The sequence below is a fragment of the Vicia villosa genome, unplaced genomic scaffold (genome assembly GCF_029867415.1).
Source record: "Vicia villosa cultivar HV-30 ecotype Madison, WI unplaced genomic scaffold, Vvil1.0 ctg.001451F_1_1, whole genome shotgun sequence".
NCBI classification, from domain to species: Eukaryota; Viridiplantae; Streptophyta; class Magnoliopsida; order Fabales; family Fabaceae; genus Vicia; species Vicia villosa.
This window is the reverse complement of record NW_026705622.1, coordinates 464,404-488,368: the sequence shown is the minus strand read 5'-3', so window position 1 is coordinate 488,368 and position 23,965 is coordinate 464,404. Positions and strand designations below refer to the sequence as shown.

At 35.3% G+C, this 23,965-nt stretch overlaps 1 protein-coding gene and 1 long non-coding RNA gene across 2 annotated transcripts; one reads left to right on the top strand and one right to left on the bottom strand.

Moving 5' to 3' along the window:
* The first annotated feature begins 226 nt into the window (after positions 1-226).
* LOC131635242 (uncharacterized) lies at positions 227-936 on the top strand. The gene is made up of 3 exons (XR_009293762.1): positions 227-399; positions 481-579; positions 879-936. It is a non-coding gene; the product is annotated as an uncharacterized LOC131635242 (long non-coding RNA).
* Positions 937-18,146: 17,210 nt separating this feature from the next.
* LOC131635241 (uncharacterized) lies at positions 18,147-23,103 on the bottom strand. The gene is made up of 4 exons (XM_058905846.1): positions 23,037-23,103; positions 22,757-22,922; positions 20,281-20,401; positions 18,147-20,051 (listed from the first exon to the last, which is right to left on the bottom strand). Exons 1-4 carry the CDS (start codon positions 23,101-23,103, stop codon positions 18,147-18,149), a joined length of 2,259 nt encoding a protein of 752 aa, XP_058761829.1.
* Positions 23,104-23,965: the final 862 nt, after the last annotated feature.

Genomic DNA, 23,965 nt, shown 5'->3' with positions numbered 1-23,965 from the left:
GAGTGGACCAATTATCCGACTATGAAGTCAATGGTTGATACGTAAGTGGGATCGTTCTAAATATTCGTGTATATTTATATATTTAATTATTTGTGAGATTGATCTAAACATATGCTTTTATATTTTTGTTAGATCAATACAAGTGTTCCGAAGTCAAAGAGACGCACAGGTATCCCGGACTAAATCAAACGACATTACTTGGATCAAAGTGGAGGTACATTAATTTTCACAATTTTGCTTATAATATTTATGCTACTTGATAAAACAAGACAACTATAAAATCTTATTTGTTTTTCTATGTAGTGTCCGATACAGCGAAACAGTTCAGATTGCGGATACTATGTTTTGAGGTTTATGAAAGAAATCATTCAAACGAATCAATTAGAGATTCCAATCACGGTATCGATTTATAACTTAAGATAATTTCTTATAATTTATTACATTTAACTAAATCATTCATATTATGTTTTTGTTATGTAGTACTTTGATGACTTCTATGCTGCTTCTTACACGAGACTTAAGTTGGAAGAAATCAAAGAGGAATTGTGTCAATTTTATATTCAGCAACTATTCATATAGGTATGAATATATTATTTTGATAATGACTTTGTGTTTGAGTTTCTTTGGTGGATGTTGGTTCATTTTGCTTAATATTAGTTGACGATGATGACGTTGTTATATGAATCATGTTTGTTTTTGTTGTTGTTAAATGGTGCTGATAGTTTGATTTGAAACTGGATTGATGACACATTACATTGGTGGATTGATGACACATTACAATATTGGTGGATTAATTTGAAACTGATAGTTTGTTTCATGTTTGTTTTTGTTGTTGTTGAGCCTTTAATTGACCGTGTTGTTCTGTTCATACTTTGCAGGACCAGGCCGGGAAACGATCAAACTTTTGAAGTATAATATTATAGTACTCTAGGTGGCTACTAACTTTGTTCATACTATTGCCAATATTTGAAGTATAATATTATTGATGTTACTGATTTAGTTTGTTTGACATGAGTTAGTTACATGTGAATTGAACTATAATGATGTATATATATAATTTTGGATATTATAATGGTATTATATTAGTATATATATATATATATATATATATATATATATATATATATATATATATATTGTCCTACCTATGGTTGAAAATATATCACAGATCGAAAATATATTACAGGTCGAAAATATTACAGGTTAAAAATATTACAGGTTAAAAATATATTACAGGTCGAAAATATATTACAGATCAAAAATATTACAGGTTGAAAATAAATATAAATTACAGGACGAACTGGGAGACTTAAATTACAGGTTGCACTTTAAAATACCTCATTTAGCAACGACAGCGCTTTTAAAAAACGCTCTTAAAGGGCCACCTACTAAAAGCGCTGCCTAAGATTAAAAAAAACATAGAAAATAAAAAAAAAAACGCAACCTACGAAAGCGCTTTTGGATAAGCGCTCTTATAGGGGGGGCTACCAGAGCGCTTTTCTGGAAAAAGCGCTCTTGTAGGGGGGCTACCAGAGCGCTTTTCTGGAAAAAGTGCTCTTATAGGGGGGCTACCATAGCGTTTTTCTGGAAAAAGCGCTGCTATAGGGGGATACGAGAGCGCTTTTCTAGAGAAAGCGCTCTTATAGGGGGCTACGAGAGCGCTTTTGGAGTTTCAAAAGTGCTGTCGTTACCTACGGCAGCGCTGGCTTTGGCAGCGCTTTAAAGCGCTCTAAAAGCCCAAAAAAAAGCGCTTTTAAAGCCCTTTTCCGTAGTAGTGTGTTCTTTATTGTTTCTGCACTTCACTTTTATACCGTTTCATTGTGTGTGTTTGGAAAACGTTGTCTTGACATCCTTTAGGATATCTGTGATCTGAACGCCAGAATTTCATTATTTTGTATCTGGAACAACTGTCATAACATCTATCTTAACATCATGTTCTGATGTTGGGACATCAACAATGACATCTGTATTACAAGTGCCAGAATTTTAGATAGTATATTTTAAACATAAGTGAGTGAATCCTCTGCATGGTTTGGTGAGCCCTCATTAGGCTTAGATTTATCTTCAATGGGATTTTCAATAGGAGTGACTTTTTTTGAGATGGTGGAAATTCCTTGAGATTTTTTTAGGCTTATGAGGGTTTAGAAGTTTTCTTGTGCTTTAAAGTACTTTTTTTGTGATATGGATTTCCATTTGACCCAAGCTAGATTTGCATACAATGTTTTGGTATTTAACACGAGCTTTTATTTCGACAAAAATGTTGAAGAAGTTGAAGATATGGATTAGATAATCTTTTTTATAAAAAAAATAAATTTAAAAAAATGTAGTTGTCACCTCAATCAAAGGAGTAGATAGTCTTTTTTTTAAATAAAGTTAAAAAATATAATTGTTGGGAGTCAAGGTCAAATAATTATCTATTTTTCTTATTTTCAATAAAGGGAATAGATAACGTCATTATTTTCACATCAACCAAATATTTAACTAATATGAAAACTCGTTATAAGATCTCTCCTTAATGTGAATTTTATTTCTTTGTTAGAATTATCTCTAATTATTTACCATTCAATTGTTTTTCCTTCTTTATTCACTAACAACTAAATATTTAATTTTTTATTTATCATATTTAATATTTTATGAAATTAAATAATGTGCCTTTTGCATCTTACAAACTCTAATCAATCCCGCTCTCACATTTGTGTCCTAGTTAAAACATTTATCGCAAATTTTTATCGTATATTTTTATTATATTCTGTTAGAACAAGGTTTGTTATGATCAATATTCTTAGTTTTGATAATAACAATGTATATGAATTTTGTATAAGACAATGTGGTACTCTAATCCTTTACATTTTCCATTTCAGGAATTATATAAGGAGTACGCACAATTCAGCGCTAGAAGCACTGGCTCAGAAGGTTCAAGTATGCAACATCAGAACATGCTCTCACAAGACATCATAAGATGGTCTAGCAGAATCAGAACGTGGTCTATGAAGCATCAGAAGAACATGAGATCAGAAGCAGAAGCACTGAAGTTCTTATGGTATCACGCTCAAGCACTTCAAAGTCAGAAGACAAGAAGATGCTATGAACCAAGCTGATTGACTCTGATTATTCAAACGTTGTATCTACAAAGATCAGATCAGAAGCAAGTACAAGATGACAGGCTACGCTGACTGACAAAAGGAACGTTAGAAGCTACAAAAGGCAAAGTCAGTAGAAGCAGTAAAAGCAAGGCTCGAGGTAGTTGACAAAAGAGTGAAACATTAAATGCAGAGCTGTACGGAACACGCAATGCATTAAATGCTCCCAACGGTCATCTTCTCAAACGCCTATAAATAGAAGTTTTGATGAGAAGCTGAATACACAACTCTTGCGCAAATATACAGAAACGCTGTCAAATTCAAAAGCTCTCAAACTTCATCTTCAACCTCACTTCACTTGTAATATCTTAGTGAGATTTAAGCTTAGAACTTAAGAGAAATATCACAGTTGTGATTATAGATTTTTAAAAAGCATTTGAATACTCTTGTAAACATTTATTTTACATTGATTTGTAAAAGGTTCCTAGAGTGATCAAGTTGTGATCAGTAGACTCTAGAAGACTTACAAGTTTCTAAGTGGTGTATTCCTAGAGTGATCAAGTTGTGATCAGAATACTCTAGAAGACTTAGAGGGTATCTAAGTGGAAAACCATTGTAATCAAGACTGATTAGTGGATTAAATCCTCAGTTGAGGTAAATCACTTTAAGGGGGTGGACTGGAGTAGTTTCGTTAACAACGAACCAGGATAAAAATAATTGTGTTATTTGTTTTTATCTTAAGAGTTTTTAAAGTCACGTTTATTCAACCCCCCCCCCCCTTTCTAAGTATTTTTCTATCCTTCACTGTTTGGATGGGATTATTTGAAATTTTATAAAATAGATAATTGAAATGCCTCGATTAAAAAAAGTTATTTAATTTTAGACAGAATAAAAAAATCTCCATTCTTCAACTTTGTTAAGACAATTTTGTGAATTTCAAAAAGTTCAGGCCAATTTCAAAATATGAAAACACAAGGCCATTTACAAATTTGAAAATTAATTTGTAAAATTTGAAATTTTTTAAAAGGCTTATTTAGTCCTTAATTTGTAAAATTTGAAAATTAATTTGTAAAATTTGAAATTTTTTAAAAGGCTTATTTAGTCCGGAAGTCTCGTAACTTAATTTCAGTTTTTATTTTGGTCTCTTATGTAATAAACGTTACAACTTAGTCCCTTAACAAAACTTATGTTACTCAAGTTGGTCCATTCCGTTAGTTTGAGTGTGAAAACGTTAAGTGGTTAATCCGGCATGACAACGATGCTTATTTAGCATTTGTGACTCAACATATTGCATTATATTAATGTTTTATCATTTTATTATGCCCAGTCTCCATTTTCACGCTTTAGGGCATGAGTTCTTCTTCTCCTTCCTCATTCCTCTCCTTCACCATTCTTCTCCTTCTCATTCTACATGCAAACGATTCTCACCTCCAGTAACTACTCAAAATCAAACACTCAAAGTTGTGGGTCATTTGGATCTGTGGTAATAAGAAACAAAAGGATAGATTGTTGGTGCCAAGAAGAGTTGTGGTCAATAGTGTTTGCCATTATTAGTCTAGGGTTTGATTTAGTCTTTGTAACCACGTATTTGAAATAGAGTTGTGGTCAATATTGTGAAAGTATGTAAGGTTGATGTTGCTTAAATTAAATGATTGGATTGTTATATCAATGTTTTTGCCATTTCTTATGTTATGTGTTATTGAGTCTTGTGTTATGTGTTATTGAGTGGTCTATAACTTTACAAATTCATGATTATAGTGAAATAATACTATTACATAAGGTACTTAATAGAAATAAATGAATACATTAGGGCCTGTAATGTTACAGTTATATGCTGCAGATAAACATAATGTTCAATTTTATGTAGAATCATGTAAATATTTACACAAATACATTAAATAAAAAGGCTTTACATTATAAAAGCATGTGTTCTTTGATACTAACACAAAATGGCACGAAAGCCTAATTATGTGTTCATTGACACAAAGTTACAAAAGGGCGTAAAATCTAATAACGTGTTCATTGACACTAAGTAACAAAAGGGTATACAAAAATAATATTGTGTTTATTGACACTAAGATACATAAGGGCATAAAAGCATAATTCAAGTTGTAGTTACCTCAGGTTGATTTGCTTCAGCCTGAGTTGCTTCAGGCTGGCTAGGACCATGATGAATTGGTTCAGGTTGAGTGGTTTGAGCTGGTTCATGTTGAGCAGTCTGACTTGGTGGTGGCAGTTTGCATGTTGATTTCTTGTGCCTCATCACGTGGCATCTAGTGCACTTAATTCCAAAGTTTGCTCTCTTTAGCTGAGTCTCATCCCTGATACTCTCAGATGGATTTCCAGTTCTCTTCTTCTTTGGCCTCATGGTTGCCTTTGGATAGATGGTGGTTATAGTTCAACATAGTCTTTCTTCTCCCACAGACTTTCCCCATTGACTGGAAAAATAACAGATGCATAACATGCCTTATAAGTTGGTTTTTTGTAACACTCATACACAATTTTTTCAATATCCAGTTGTTATGATTTCACGCAAGATATTGCATGACGGCATGGTAAACCAGTCAACATTCATATCCTACAAGAACACATCTTGGAAGACAGATTCACATCATACTTTTCTCCATTATTTGATACGTGCCTCACCTCATAATCAAACTCACCTGCACGCCTGCATAAGTTACAACAGTTCAGTCACACTACTTAACGGCTAATTTATACAACACACAAGTAGTTGAACAAATACCTCACAATCCATTGGTTTGTTCTGCCAGATTCTTTTGCAAGCTTTTTCTTGATATTGGGAAAAATATCACCTTACTGAGTTGCCATGTATTTTCATTTTGGATTTTGACACAATATGCCTCCCATGGACAACCTTTTCTACATATAACTCTCATCCTTATCATTTTTCTTGAACTTCATGTTGCTACGATTGTGTATGGCATATGTCCTTATGGCATCCTTGATATATTGGTTAGTAGCAAAGTATGTTCCTAATTCCCACTTATATTCATCCATCCTTTTAGGCATTTTGAAATTTGCCATAATGCCTTTCCAACACAGTCATCCTCACTAAAATACTCTTCAAATCCATCTTTACTATTCTCATCCTCAATATCACTCAAACCCTTCAATTTAGTTGTGCTTCTTCTTCATCTGCATCATCATCATCATCATCATCTAACAGACTTATTTCCCCAGATGTTTCACACTCACTAACTTTCTTCTTGCAAGGTCTTCCAACATTTCCTTTACCTTTCCCTTTCCCTTTTCCTTTCCATTTACCCTTTCCTTTCCCCACTTTCCCTTTCCCTTTACCTTTTCCCTTCCCTTTACCTTTATCTTTTGCTTTTCCTTTTCCCTTACCTCTCCCCATGCCCTTTTTATCCCATTTCAAGTCCTTTTGTTCTTCAACCCCTCCTTATCTTCAGATACTTCAGCATCATCAACTGCTATTTCTTCAGTCATTACCACATCATCATCATAATCTTCAAAGTTTATTCCCAATGCACTATCATTTGTGTCACCAACTATTTCATCTTCATTACAATTCAGATCACCATCTACCTCTGTGTCACCAATTGTTACACCTTCTGCATAGCTCAGATCACCATCTACCTCTGTTTCACCAACTGTTAAACCTTCATCACAGTTCAGATCACCCACTACCTCTTTGTCACAATTAAGGGTGGCAAAACAGCCCGCCCGCCCCGCCTAAAGCCCGCCAAAAAGAGAGTGGGGCGGGCAAGCCCTCCAAGTAAAATGGGATAAAAATTATGCCCGCCTTGCTAAGGTGGCGGGTTGGAGGGCGGCGGGCTTGCCCGCCTATTTATTTATTTATTTATTTATTTATTTATTTTTCATTTTTTAAATGGATTAATAGTCTTTTTTTACCTTTCAATTAAATTTTTCACTTATTTTTTAGAACAATTTTTTATAAAGCATCTTTTAAATAAATTTTACCTAAAAAAAATATTGCATATATTTACAAATAAATGTATAAAATAAAACCATCAAGAATTTGAATGACTAGAATTAACTAAAAAAAAGCGGACTTAAGGAGAGACGAGCTTAACGAATAGGTGAAGCGGGCTTTAGCGTGCGGCGGGCTTTGGCGGGGCGAACTTAGGCGGGCGGTGGGTTTTGGCGGGGCATGCTTTGGTGGACGGCGGGTCCGAAATCGCAACCTAACCCGTCATTTATTGGCGGGTGCACGGGCCAGCCCGACAGCCACCGCACATTTTGCCACCCCTAGTCATAGTTCAGTCCCTCAACTTCATCCATGTCACAGTTCAGTCCCTCAATTTCATCCATGTCACAGTTCATTCCCTCAACACTTCCTACTTCTTTAGTCCCCTCACTTTGTTCAACTTCACTGGTTCCACCACCTTGTTCAACTTCAGCGGTCCCACCACCTTGTTCAACATCCGTGGTCCCCTTGTCTCCAGATTCCATATTTATGTTCGTGCCTTCCACATCAGCCTCCACATGAGCTTCCACATTAAGTGCATCCTCTGTGGTTTCCTTAACATTCTCTATGTCTCCTGCATTCTCATCATTTATCTCTCCTTTATCCATTATGTCTCATATCTCAGTTTCAGTGCCACCAACATCTACATTGTACTCAAGTGATAGTATTGGTTCCTCAATAACATCTGCTTGTAGCACGGGACGGAAACCATATAAATGGACTTCCCTAGTCAACTCAGCTATTGTATGCATCCTCCTAGTTCCTTTGTCATCTTTCAACTCAATTATGCTATTACACTCCATTTGGTCATGATACCAAATATTCTTTATACTTGAATAACCTAACTCCTTTACCCCATTAACTACCTCGAAATAACTCCAATAGTTAGGATCCACATCCCAGGTTTCCTCTAACCCATTATACCCTAATTTTGTGACCTCGGAAAACTCACCCCCATGATGAACAATGCACACAAGCCGACTATCCATGACCTAGAAACAAAATATGGAAAACCCTAAATGAGAAATACATTTAAGGGTTTCAAAACTATAAACAGTTTGCATTAGTCATACCTTAAAATAGATGATGGAAGATCTTCGTGTTCCACAAACCCTAAAAATGAAGATGACCGAAGTATCAGTAGGGTGGATGAACGAAAATGGATGAAATGAACTAAGTTAACAATGGAGAAATATAATTATACCTTTGCGCCTGAGTTAACAATGTATCTTCGAGAACGATGATGAAGATGGATGGAAGATAATAACGCTAGGGTTTTCCCTAAGGCAAGATGAAATAGTGAAATAAAAATGAAGTATGATGGGTTAAGATGAAACGTTTAGAAGAGAAGTAATTTTTATTCAAAATTGATAATCATAAATCTATGCCACCCAATGATGCCTAGTTGGACTGTCAACATAGCAAAAACTAACGGAAATACAAAGATTTTAATAGAAAGGATGACATTAGCTAACGAAAGTACAAATAAGGGACCTGAAAGTAACGTTTATTATATAAGAGACTGAACTAAAAATATGAAATTATATTAAGGGACCAAAAGATGCATTAAGCCTTTTTAAAATTATAGGGAACAATATTATATTTTCTTATCCTTTGCAAAGGGAGGTCCATTTTTTAACTAATGTATAACAGTATAATTTTGTATCATTTACAAAGATAGATCCTTTCTTTTCTTTTTTTTTTTTTTTGAAAATATAGAGATTAATTTACAAAATTTGATGTAATTATAAGGATCAATTTGAGATCCACCTTGTGCTTAATAGAAAAAAAATTTTAAAACTTTAATTTCTAACTAGTATTGGAAGTTCCTCTAGGATCTTTTTGAGAGGAGGATTCCGAAGGATTATGCTTAAATTTTATATATTTGATAAAATTAAAAGAATATCATGATAATAGGAGTATGACATTTTAATCACTCTTCATTTATTTTAATTTTTAAAAAAATTATTGATTTATAAATATCATTAAAACGTATAATAATACATTTTTAAAAAACAAATGATGTTGCGGAACATTGAATTCATGATTGTTTATATTCATTTAATTTATTTAGAACATATGAGTTGAGTTACTCCACACGTCCCTATTTTTATAATATTGTAAAACTTATTGAATTTGAAAAGAAAAAAAGTTCTCTTCTCTTAATTACATGTCTGACTTATTTAAATTTATTTGTTGACATAATTTTTTTAACATTATTTAAATACATTATCAAAATATAATATTTTTCATAAATATTTCTCAGCTTAATTAAATAATTTCTCCAAGATAACTTACGAAAACAATTTATATCGCATATAAAAATAATAAAAATTTATTTTATCATTATTATAAAAATTATTTATGCAAATTTATTGATAAGTATTTATTTTGATAAACATTTATACTAAGAAGCTGCAATTAAGCTGTTATCTAAAATGACTCTAAATCATCTTCCAAGTAGACTTTAACAAAATATTTTATAAAATGCCTTCATTTTAAAGATTATGTAAATTTATTGTTAAAACAAAGAGATTTACATAGAAAATTTGAATTACTCTCCAATAGACAACCCAGCCCCGACATGGGCCTAGATGACAAAAACGATCCAAACGAGCCAATGATCACTCAATCGTCACAACACCAACACCAACAATATGGCTACACCACACCCCAACAAACAATGCCTTTTTTCCAAGGCAACTCAAGCGCTGGGTTTTACCGACCATGCGACGCAACCCCACCGCCACGACCAATCTCCGAAGTAATTTTGTTTCCTAGATTTTTTCAAAGTTCGGAAGTGCACTTCCGAAAACACCAAATAGGGGATGTTTTCGGAGATGCACTTTCGAAAACACCTTTTTCACATTTTAGGGGGTTTTCGAAAGTGCACTTCCGAAATATGCAGAAATTATGTTTTTTTTTTATGTTTTTCTTAACAACATTTAATCCCGTATTTTTAATTAAACGAAAACGCCGAATAAAATAAACGACATATCAACATAAAATGCTAATATTATATATACAAGCCGAATTCTATATACAGGCCGAATAAAATACTAATAGTGTGCGTAATGTAAAAAATACAAACCGAATACAATAAAGTCATAGAAAAATAAACTGGAACCCCTACTGTGTATCCCTAACCCTAACTCCCTGGGACCTCCTCTGCCTCCTATATGCCGCCGCACCGCCCGCATCACCGACCATCCTCTCCACCACGGCGACTGCCTCTGGACTTCCCTGATCAATGATACCTCGCTCCAACGCGTCTCGCCCAAGCATCTCTATATGTTGGCATATCGGCAGGAGATCAATGGCATGGTCATCCTCGGTATGCTGGTTCTCCAGGATCTCCTCGCATGCTGGCCTAGGAGCGCCGGGAGCGTCGGGTGTCATCAGAGGATGTGACACCCCATAGAACCATGTCACGTATCCATCTACACAATGCCACTCCTGGGTGGCCTGCATGCGACGATACTCCTCCGAGACCAAATGATGCCCCCAGTCCTCAAATATGACAGTGAGCTCCACTCGGGTAACTGTGTTGGGAGCAGCCTCAAACGGTGACCTCGATATCATCTGCACATGTCCAAACTGCCGCATGCACCGCTCCGGCAGATACCTCACCATGGTGTTGGCCCCGCATGCCAACCAGCCAGAGTATAACGCGATGCGGTCAAATGGGACAGTGTAGTCACTGAATGGCGTCCAACGAATGTCATCGTGAGTTTTGAGGTCGAGGTATCCGCAATATGGTCCCACCGCGTTTACTACAAGAAAAAAAGGAGATTTACGACACATGAGTTGCGACAGTTCCCGCAAAACCGCCCTTATTCTTGGATTGCGACAGTTGTCACGACAGTTAAGGCCAACCGTCGCAGATTTTCTAAACAAGTTGAATAACATTATTGCGACAGTTACGAAATAACCGTCCTCTTTCCACATCCGTGACTGTTAGAGTAAGCTGTCGCGACTATTTTAGCCAATCATCATTGCTCTTTTTTCAATTTTTTACGTTCCCACTTATTTTCTTTCATTGTTATGTTTTCCCATTATTTTTTATTTTTATTTTTCATTAATATTTGTTTCCATTTTTTTCAATCTTCATTTGTGTTATCATTTTTGGAGTCTTCCACCTTCTTCCTTCTACAACTAAAGCTTTAATCTGACCTTACTCTCCCTTGTTCTACCTCTCTATTCTTTTCACTCAAACCCTTAAATTAAATAGGAGGGGAAAATTCACTCTTGCTCAAACCCTAAAATCGAAGAGATGACAATTCTCTCTCACTTTCACAAACTCTCATTTTCCCAATCCCTCAAAAGAAGAATAAGAGGGAAAATCGAAGGAGAAAGGCTTCTCATTTGTGATTCTCTCGTTCATTATCATTGTACCCACTCTCATGTGCTTGAAGTTACACACAGGTGTAAGGAAATCATCGAGATTGGAATGTTAGGTCTTGCGAAAAATTGTAAGAATTCGAAGAAGCTTTCGACGGCGTCGTGTTTATTTGGTGTTAAGGGTATTCACTCTGGTGCATATAACAACAAATTTATCGAGGAGCTTCTTTGTTAAGAGGTTTCGAGGAGATAACGATGTCGATGTTGAATCAATTTGTGGTGATGGTTCTTCTTCAATGAAATTGATTCTTAAGAACGAGCTTGTTAATGGGCACACTTTATGCCATTAATAATTGGTTTGAAGAAGTTTCAAACTCTGAAATTGGCTGGGTGTGTCGGAAATTAGGACTCGACTCTTGCAGCGGTGAGGAAATTGAATATGTTGGGTGAGATTCATCTTGAAAAGGTTGAGGTAAGTGATATGGGTCTTATTGGTGTATTAAAGTGTTTGAAGTTGGAAGTTTTGCATCTTGTAAAAAAACCTGAGTGTTCAGATGTTGGTCATGTCTTTTTGGCTAAACGTTGACATTGATGGGTGAAAGAGTAACAAAATTGGTGATGATGGTTTGATTTATGTTGGAAAAAATTGTCCTAATTTGCAATAGATTGTGTTGATTTCAATGTGTCCTACATCATTGAGTTTTGCTGAAATTTCTTAAAGTTTCCAAGGTTTGGAAATGTTTGCTCTTACCGCTCATGCGAATCAGTTGTTTCGAAGATCATTTCTTCAAAAGAATTCAATGTGTATTTTGAAATGTAGTATTTTTTCTTATCAATTTCAAATTTTTTTATAATTAGTTGTTGAATAGAATATATAAGAAAATTGAACCTGATGTTTTGTTCTTTTCATAAGGTAAGGAATTCCTTATGTCAATTGTATATGAAAGATAGCACTCATGATGATGATAAGCAGTAGCTTGATGAATCACTCTAGAGGGAGGTGAGGATCAAAGTTATTTTTGCTTTTGTTTTGTTTTTCCCCAAATTGAATTGATTAGACACTACAAGAAAATAGCCAAGTAACGACACTAAAGGCTTTGAAATGACACACCCTTGTCCAATTTTGTTAGTATTCCTTCATCAAAACTAGTATTTAATTTCTAAAATTATTTCTTCCAAAGCATTTTAAATTTAAGTCCATTTACTCTTTAGGATTACAATCAACAAAGATCTTCGCAAGAGTTTTTCGCAAAGGATCTGCACCGACAGGAGTGGAAGTGTTGACATATTTATAAAGAGTTTTAATTCACTTCTCAAGTTTATACGGACAAGAACATATCAGGTAGAATTCTTATTGATTGTTTGTGTTTGTATTTTTTTTCTAATGAACACAGGGCAACCACAAAGGCATTTGCTTATAGAGTGCATTTGTTAACAAGAATAAAATTGTATATGGAGATGTTATTTTGTTCCTCCGGTAAGATGACATAGATTCTACAAAAGTTGTGAAAAAATAAATATGTGCAAACATTGTCTTCTTATAGGGCCTAACATTGTCTTCTTATATGGAGATGTTGTTCTGCTTTTAAAAATAAATAGCAGTATGACAATTTTTAGTCAGTTCAATACCTAGGGTATTATATTAGTTGTTTCTCACGAGCCACGAGAGTTGTTCTCAAATTTTTTCAATACATTTACGTATGATGGGGAATAAATGTTATATAAAATTTGGAATGGGGCATAAATGTTATATAAAATTTGGAATTTTGTAATTATGAATGATTGAATTTATATAGATCGATGACATAATTTCAGGTACTTGTGTCATGATGTTTCAACATCCTTGATGTGTGAAACACAATACTCATTTTTATATATTATTTTGACATTTTGCAAACTTTCATTTTCTAAATTCAAATGCAGATGAATTTGAAATGGAGAAAGATTAAGTTGATATATATATATACTCTTATGTAGTGGCTTTTGCAAACTTTCATTTCCTAGCTATATATGTTTTGTTTGTAAGCCAATATGATAACCTCTTATGTAGTGGCTTTTGAAAAAAAATAACCATGTACATTCACTTTTCATATTGATTTTCTCGTAAATGATTATTAATGAAGATAAATTGATTTTGGTCTAAGAGCCCTTTTCTATAGCTTTTTTTATGATGTTCTCTGTTTCTTAGATAGCACAAGAGTTAGAGAGTGATCTAAAATTGCTTTAATTCATTTTCTTGGATCTACCATATTTCTATGCAATATAAATATTCTTAATTCTACTCAATGACGTGTACATAATTTGCGTGCCTAATGAAATCGAATCATAGAAATTAGAAATCAGCATTTATCCATGTCTAATATATATAGCTGCTGGTTTATGTTTCTTCTTCTGACCATTGTTTCCTTACTACTTGCAGATTGATTTGTCCTCATAAATTATCGGAACCACTACATCTCTAAAGGTGTTCAAAAAGTGTTCATATTTGATATTATTTCTTGATTTATTTTTTATTTTTCTGTGTGCTGTTTCATGATTTGCAACTTAACTTTACTAATGTGTCTCATTTCTACAATATTATAAAAAGCAATGGCCTGGTTAAGTAGTAATGAATGATTTATTAAAAAAATACTTGGCTGACTGAAAATTTCATTTTTAATTTAAGTCGTTTCACTTTTGTAAAACTGTTTGTGAAAGCCACTTGAATTACCATAGTTGAACTCATAACATGTACTTCAATTTGATGTATCTCCTTGTTCTATGATCATTAACATCACACAACATTTTGTATTGACTATTAGATTTGTGTTATTTTTTATTACATGCTCGCATTAAGACCACTATTTGAATGGTAATTGATAATAATTTGACTTGATATGTTTCTTGCTATTTCATCGATTAATTTATGTGTATGTTAGATATGGTATAATATGCATATGTGTACTATTTGGGCCTAGGCCAGTCAGTGAAAGGAATTGGCAAGTGTTATTGACTTCATTTTTATGAATAATTCAATGGATCATAGCTATAGATTACAATGTGTTTTATTCTTGGGGAGTTTGAGTATGTTGATGATCACCGAGCTGGTAGAATTGTTGGGGAGTTGAATAGAAGATTGAACAAGTGCGGTATTATTAGTCCTCGTTTTGATGTCGGTGTTACAGAAATTAAGGGATGGATTGCTAGGTTGCTTCCTTCAAGACAGGTCAATTAAAAATCCTTCACTTTTGACTCTTTCATAAAATACTATGTAGTTTGATAGTTTAATTTTGTTACTGTTTTTACCACAGAATCTGTGACTTTAATGAACTTGTTCATTTCTGTGATCAATTTCAATTTATTTCATTGCTATTTAATATTTTCAAATATGAGCTTAGTTCAATATCTAGTACCTGGAATACCTTTATGTTAGGTTTAGTAACATTGAAAACTTGGTTAGTTTTGTAGAGGGTTGATTAGAACTTTTATAAATCACTCAGTATGAGGTTAGCTACTCAATTGTTTCATACTTCTTTAGGTTTTTACTACAGAGCTACTCACATATTTTTATATGTCGACCTTTGTGATCATTATTAATCATGAGTTGAACCTTTTCCCTATTCTTAAATACAGGGAAAAACATGCTGCAATCACTACTTGTGCTACTGGGTCACATTCTCTATAAATGTTGCAACAAGAATGATTCAATTCAGTGATGTAGATGTTATGGTGACTGGACAGACTGAGTCAAGCATTGGTGCATTATCAATTACAGGATTATACAATTAAATTATAGCCAACATTATATGTTTTATGTTAGTGCCAACCACCATATTAGTTCTCTATCCTTTGTTCCTTTGAATTTGCTCCATCAAAGATATAACTGAATAGATAAAATTGACTTGGTTTAGTTTGGCTTATACTTTTGAAGGACTAGTGCCATGCATTAGCTTGTTGGGGTAGAAGACTTAGAACTTGGTATGAAGTTGTTCTGGTGAGGAGGAAGAGTTAGTTCAAGATGAAACTTCAACCTCACTAATTACCAATTACCAAGTGAAAGTTTTGTATGTGTTATTTATTTTATGTTGTTCTATTACACTAGTAAGTTAGTCGCAAATATGAATATTCATTTTACATTTGCTGAACTAATGTATAAGGCCTTTTTCTTTTTTTTCATATATTTTGTTCCATTATAGTTCGTATCAAGCTACTCAGGTTATGAAAGGGATGTAATAGCAGTAACACTTGTTGCTACTATTAGTATTGTTTAAATTATAAGATCTTTTCGGTGGCATGATTTTGGCTTTTTTTAGAAGCTATTCTACATTGGGTAGTTTTTTTTTATTAAAATTAATATATTTAGCGGGGGTTACAAACCTCCGTAATTTGTTCTAAAATTAAATGTAAAATAATAACGACGTTGAAAACCGTCGTAATAAGCATTGAAATAAAAACACATAATAAAATTCACGACAGTTTAAGGCAGTTCGTTACCCGTCGCAAATAATAACGACAGTTAGTATGACGATTTTAACAACCATTGCAGTACAGCCTGGCGACACATGTTTTGGCGACAACATCATAACTGTCGCGACCTGCAATTTGCGATGGTTTAAACCGCCGTAACCCACCAAAATTAACCGTCGCAACTTGCTAATTTTATTGTAGTGGTTGTTCCCCCTTTGGAGAATGTATCGGGCGGCCCTAGGCATGGCGTCATCGTACGCAGGATCAATGGCGAAGCCATGGATGCGGGGGAAGTAGGAGATGATCCAGCCCTGAAAGATAAACACGATAATGTATTAAAAATAAATAATTCAGCCCTGAAAGACAAACACGATAATGTATTAAAAATAAATATGAACCATAAATAAATGTGTAACAATTAAAAGGAAACGTACCGTCAAGAGTGTGGCAGATCCAGTCAATTGCCTGGTTCTCCAGTTGGAGGCTTCATTCAGCTTTTGGTATAGGTATTCCAGAATAGCTGACCCCCAGTTCCACTGGTGAATGGTAGTCAGGTCCATGAAGTAGCAGAGATAAGTCACGTCGATGTAGGTTGCACTCTTGTCCACAAAGAGTGCAGTGCCTACCAAGAACATGAACCAATTTGGAGAGCGCATGCACGGTGATACTCCGTAAATAGGTCGTTACCCGCTTCCTCGGAATCGGCCGCCGCCACCAAGTGGTGCTCATACAGCTCTCTCAAAGTGGAGAACCGGATATGGGCCTCATTTGTCGTCCAACACTCAAAATCAGCCATATAAGGGTACCTAGATAGATCCCCATCCACTCGATTGCATCGACCCTCTGGATCCGAGAATGGTTCAGCAGCATCCCCGTAATCGGCAAGTGGAGAAGACAATGTACATCGTGCAAGGTGATCGTCAACTCTCCAACCGGTAAGTGGAAAGAAGACGTCTCTCTATGCCACCGCTCCACAAAAGCCCCCTGCATGCCGTGGCTGATGCTGGTATACCCGGTCATGCACAACCCACCTAGCCCGGAAGCAGTCACCACATCATTAAACCATTGCGCCTCTGGTTTAAACAGATCAAAAATCTTCCTCGTGTGGTTCACCATTTTTAGCGTCGCCCTTTCCTGTTACAACAAAAACAAAAATATTGTTAATTAGACCGTGAAGAAAATATGAAATAAAAAGTTAAATAAAAAACTATTAAATAATAAAGTCGGATAAATTATAAAAAATACCTCTCCCTCCCAGACACGTAGAGCGACGTGCTCGTGGTAGGAAATCAGCACGGAAGTGTCCCTAGGCCCTCCCGGGTAGCCCTCCTCCCCGTGTGGAGGATCAGCATCGGGTATTTCCTCCTCCTCTTGACGGGAAGAAGATACCCGAGCCAACTGACTCCTCGATCCAGACGAGGAACCAGACTCATCTGTCTGGATGGGTGCTCGTACTCTACCCCGTCCCTGCGTCGATGCCAGCTGCGTCACCCGTTCGCGTCTAGCCGACGTTGTCTGTGTCTCTCTCCCCTGTCTAATTCTAGCTGGGTTGCCTGCCATTTTCCTGAAACAATTGAAATCGGTTAGAAAATAAAAATAATCATAGTAAATAATCAAGAAAATAAAAAAATGCAAATAATCAAGAAAATTTTAAAAAAGTACAATTTTGACCCATTATGGAGGTTCATTTCTAAAACTAATGAGGGAGGTGTTTTCGGAAATGAACTTCCGACCCTGCGAACACCATTTTTGCAGGTTTCATGGCAAGCACCCTAAACACTTCAAAACCAGTTTTTATGCTTCTAAACAATCCTAGAGACTACTAACAACCTACCCTTATATCATTTTTCTAATTTCTAACAACCCTATTATGCATTTCAATGATAGATCTAAAGTTTTAGAAACTTACAAATTGAAGGTGATTGTGATGCTTTAGAATGTAGTAGAACAAGTAAATGGAACCTTTGAAGTAGCCTTGAAAGTTGGTTTGATGAAAATCTTAAAGAGGTTGAGATTGAAATGTGATGTAGGGTAAATGTGTTTTTTGGGGGGTGGGGGGCTGTTTCGTTTAGAAAATTTGAATTACTCTCTAAAACTAGTAACAAAATACAATGTATGCAAATACACTCTAATTTTAAAATTTTCAGAGTAGCTTTGCTTGCTTTTCCACTGATATATGATATAGTACCATGGTTGAATGGATAACACTGCTTCAAAACATCTCCCACTCTAGCTACTTAAGATTTTTTTTTAAGATCCATATTTGTATAATAACTTATCTATGTCTATCTTTAAAAAGAAAAACTTTATACATCTGCAATCAAATGCTTTTCTTCTTGTACTGAAACTGCATTCCCATGATCTGAACAATGACGGCACAACATTGTTTTGCCACTTGTACGAGCCTCGCGGCAAGGATTGAAAGGATCTCTGTGTGTCTGGAAGTCTTTCTTTTTTTGTTTCTTTTGCACATGCAAGAACTCATTTGCTATACATTCCAATGCTCTAACTGTCATTGGCCTGTTTCTAGTGCTCTGTCTTCTCGGATTTATATCAGTCTGTTGTTCCAAAGAACCAACATCACAAATGGTTCTCAGAGGCTCCTCAACCACTTCCTCAGTAGCAGATGTTGGGCATGGATCTTTTTCCTTTAGGCCTTGCTCACCTTCCTCCGCCTTTGGCATCATTATGCTGTTTTCAGACTTGGATGGAACCTGCGAAATGTTGAAGGTGAAAGATTCACATGAAACACTTGTGCGTTGATAGCTGTCGTTGAGAATGCTCTTCTCATTATTCTCTTCCAAACTTCTGTCTGTAAAAGAAGCAGCTGTACTGCCATTATGCAGATGACTAACTGGATCACAAACATTTTTGTTGGCTTTGCAAAGGCTAGAAGACTGAAAGAATCCTAGTTTTTCTGATGAATTCTCATTGATGCGGCTTTTCTCTGCCTTGACACAAGCAGACAATCTCCTCCTTTTGATAGGAACAGCTACGTGATTAGAATCACCTGATCGTACCCTTCGATTAAATTGATTCTTTATGATCCTCTTCATTCCATTATCATCAAACAGAAACGCATGTTGATTTTTCTGGCTTTTGAGAGCCGTGTTTGAATCATTATCAGGATTATCATATTCTTCATTCTTACTGGTAGCAGCACTGTTGAATACACCTCTGCTACTATCAGTCTTTATAATCTTCTTTTTGTCACAAATAAGCATCTCAGTGTCCACTATCTCTGATGAAACATCTGTTGAAGAACCACTTTTACTTTCTCTCAGAAGACTAGTAGTCATCATAGACGAATCTTCTATTTCAACTGGCGGATGTTTCAGCTGTTTAACTTTCAGCTTCAATAGTTTTCCTTCAGGAAGTCTATTAGTATCAATAACTGTCAACTTTGTCGAACTCTGTTTAATTCTTTTAGACATATCCTTGCCATGTTTCACTTTCCTCATATATTTTTGCCCTTTAAATGTTTTACCAGCAGCATCTACCTCAACTTTACACACTGAATCATCAGGCACAGATTTCAATTCTCGTAAACCAGATGGCTTTCTCCCATGTACCAAACTTGTATCAATAAACATGGATTTGATATGATCTTTACTGTAGGTAGAAGATCGGGGCTTGAGGTAACATTGACGATGATCGTCAGATAAATCATCTTTATTTGATCCGTTTTCTAGATCTTCCTCACTGCAGCTACCAACTTTAGCTTCTTCTTCTTCTTTGAGCACGAGAATATTCGGTTCAGCTACTACTTTGCTCAAGACATCACTAACAGAATCAAAATAATGAACACCTTTCACAAGTTTTCTCCTTGAAAACTTGTCTACGCCGGGAATAAGAAAAACCAGATAATCTTTGGAGGTAACAAAGCTACGATTTTTTGGTTGCTCAGAGTGCCATCCTCTAGCTAGTAAGCGGGGCCAAATAGCTTCCCAAAAGAGTTCATTACTTTTGGTTTTGCTCAACCGAAATCCTCTTTTCAAAGATTGTATAATATCACTGGGTCCAAGAGAAGACAACTCTTTGCAAGTTTGCGCTTGATTGTTCTTCCCAAGTTTCACACGAAACCTAGTAAGGTCTCCCTTCACATTACCGATACCTACTGCATCCACAAGAACGCCAAGTCCAACAGTAGACTTCAAAGAAGATATGTATTCTTCTAGCGAAATTCTGCCCTCCGTATATGACTTAGAAACCTGAGTATAATAAATATAAGTTAAGTGAAGACTGAAACAAATGATATATATAATAACTGAAGTGATTTACAGAAAAAAGTTACTGGTATGGGCATAGAGGTTGAAATAACCAAGGTACATCACAATAAAATGATAAATCACTCAGCTATTCCATAAATTAGCAAAGTTTTGACATGAATCATAAAATGAAGGACTAAATATGAGGAAATGAGATGGCACCGTTGACTACCTGTAACAAAGTATCTTGGGATTCTTCAGAGACATGAGGAATCAAGCGAGACAAAAGTTCACGTTGTTTTGGTTCACTAAAAAGTTTCTTCCCAATTATACATTTTCTGCCTTTTAACTTCCTGCACTCTGTAACACCCCATATTTTCTAATTTTAATTTAATCGGAAATTAAATTATTATTTAGAATTATTTAGTATTTTGTTGAATTATTGGAGAATTATGGATTAAGGGCCATTGGGCCGGATAGTGAGATTAGTAGTATGGGGGTGCTAAGTGAGTAAGCCCATTACTAAATATTTTATGTTTTCATAAAATAAAGAAAATAAGGAAATAGAGTCAGAACGTGAAAAATGAGAAGTGGAAGAGAAGAGCTGAGGAACGTAAAGAGGAACCAAAGAGGAAGAAGACCAATCAAGAATCTTTGGCTAAGGTAAGGGGGGACTCTTCCAATTACCATCTCTTATTGTAATTATGGATGATAGTGCATGTTTGGTTGTGTTGTTGAGTCAATTTGATCATATGTCAGAGTTAGGTTTTGGAATAATTTTAATAGAAGTTGAATAATTGATGAATACCTCTGTGAATTCTATATAGAATTGTATGTTAATTGATGTTTGTGTTGTGGGTATTATATCAATTGTTGTGTTGTTGTGTTCTTCCATGAAACACTGAATCTGAGTTATGGGTTTCCAATAATTGGATAGAAAGTTAGGTTTTAATGTGTAAAACTGACATAGGATAATAGATTGATGAAATTGGATGAATACCATATGTTAATGTGTAAAAAGATGGTGTTTTAGACTTAAAATCGTAGCCTGTTATGAGTGAAAACGAGTGGAAAACGTACTGGTGCGAAATTGCATATTTTTGGAGAAAATTGGTGAAATGCGTATGAGATTTGGTGATACGCGTATGGGAGCGTATGGATGAGGCCATACGCGTATGGGTGTGTTCATACTCGTATGGAAATTCTCAGTGTAAAATTAGTTCTGTTGATTCGCGTATGGGATGGCTGATACGCGTATGGGTTTGGGCCATACGCGTATGGGAGCGTATGGGAGGTGCCATACTCGTATGGGTTCTGTGTGTAAAAATTTTGTTTTTGTGATTTTCTTCGAAAGTTCAATGATGCGTAACTTTTGATCCGTAACTCCGTTTTTAGTGCCGTTTCGAGTATGATGAACCTTATGAGATAACCTATGAGTTTAAATGATAAAATGAGGTGTAGCTTTCAATTAATTTTGAATTATGAATTTATTGTTTGATGAATGATGTATTGTACATATATATGATGAGATATGACAATACATGCTATGTTTTAAACATGATTCGTATGATGATCTTGTTTGATTTTGTAATGGAACTCATGAGATATTTCATGTGATAATATGAGTATGATTTAAATACTTTGTTCGTTTGATGGATGATATATTGTTGACATATGTGATGAGATGTGACAATATAAGACGTGTTTTGAAAACATGATTATGTGATGATTGTTGAGGATTGTACAATGATGATTGAATTGTTTTGGAAGATGTGAATACATGTATATTCTTACTTTTGATGATGATGATTAGTGTAATACATGTATGTTCTGTAATGATGGTGATGATGATTGATTGTATTGAATGATGTAATGTATATATGAACATGCTTAGTATTGATGATGATGATGATGAAATGAGTATAGATGATGCTACTCATAGAATGGTGATGATGAAAGTATGTTATATATATGTTGCATGCATTCATAAACATGGGCTGAATCCTATATGATGAGAGGATTCAGCGAGGGGCAGGATTCCCATTGTGTGGAATTTGTGCTGGCAGGGCCGTATCTGAATTGACGATAGATCGGTCGGTGGATGATTCCACTGGTGATGTTTGGTACCACATGCATAGTGTCAGTTGCATTCATATGCATGGATTTGATAACGTGGCTGAATGTGTTTCATTGTTATGATTGGTATTGTGTGTTTTGTGTGATGATGGATTATCTGAATATAGATGGATTGGGTGAATAATATAACTATTGATGTGTTGTTATTTATAATGCAATAATATTTGTTAATTGCGAATGAGACTCACCCTTACACTATATTTTTCAGATTGAGGATAGCGGCTCCGACTCGGTGAGGATTAGCTCATGAGTCAATATGTTGTTTAGCGTCGGGTCATGCTCTGATAGGTGTAACACTGGGGGAAACGTTGTTTTTGAGTTTATGATAATAACTCATTTTTGTTTAATTTATTTGAGGATTAATAAATCGATTATGTGATGTAATTTGATGATGTTATTCCGCTGTGTCAACATGATATATTATGAATTATGAGTTATAATGAAATGTCTCTTAGTGAATGCATGACATATGACCGATGTTGTTTATTTTATTTATGAATTGTGACGCCCTTGTGCATGTCACTCTGATTTAATTATTAATTTCCGTGGGGGTTTAGAAGGGTGTTACACACTCCGACCATCTACGATATCCATCCGTTTTGTAAAACTTTCCATAGTAAAATGAAAGTATTTCCCCCATCCCTTTGTTCTCTAAGAATCTTTTAATCTGAATAAAATTCTTCCCAAAAATGAACAGACCAAGTACTAAACTTTTTGTATCAGTGTCACTCCATGTGACTGAGACAGGCAAATCAATAGCATAGGAAAGTGATTTATCATGCACACACTCTAAATTAGAAAGCTGGTTTGAATTCTAAATCATGGAAGAAATTTCCACCTGATGGTCAGGACCTAATCGAGGACTCAATTCATGATGCTCCATGAAAACATCATTATCGATCTCTTCAAAAGACGCCATTGTTAGACGCTGGCCTTAGGATCTAGAGGGGGGGTGAATAGATCGTTCACAGTTTTACGGATTTAAACGACTTTTCAGCGGAAGTGATTCTGAATCGACTCGCGTCTATTCCGAACCACTATCGAAACGATTATATATGTGTTTAACAACCAGTCAAATACTTGAGTTGTATGATAAGAGTATATGTTGCAGAATCAAAACGTTTCTCTTATTGAAAATCAGATTGACTTTTTGTATGATGGACAATGTTTGCAATGCAGTAAGAGTGATAGAAACAAATATACAAACACTTGGTGATAATGATCAAATTGAAGGTAATTCAATGTGTGGTGGATTGTGATGTTTATGTAAGTACTTAATTCACAATCTTAACACTCGAATCGTTAATCAATTTGCTATTATAACCAAATATGAACAGAATGTAAATGAAAAGGTAAAAGCGACAAGAACACGATATTTGTTTAGGCAGTTCGTCGATCGTCCTCGCTACGACTACGTCTGCCCCCAATTCCAAATTGAAATTGGGTAATCTTTCATTAATGTTGAAAGTAGTATATACAAAGAAGATAACAAAGCGATAAACGATAAACCAATTATGTCGATCCTTTGAATCTTCTTCCCCCTTAATCTTGAGTCAGATCAAGGTTATCCAAGAGCTTCACTTTGATTCCCGTCTGCAGTGTCTTGATTCCTTGAACTCCCCGTTCCTCAATCGTTACACTCAGCCGAATCCTCAACGAACGCCTCTTGATAAAAACCCCCAAGAACCACCCGTCGTGGAGGACAAAACCCGCAGATTTTATTCACCAACAAACCCCACAGACCTTCACCCACTAGGAATCTTCAATTCCGTTCCATGGAC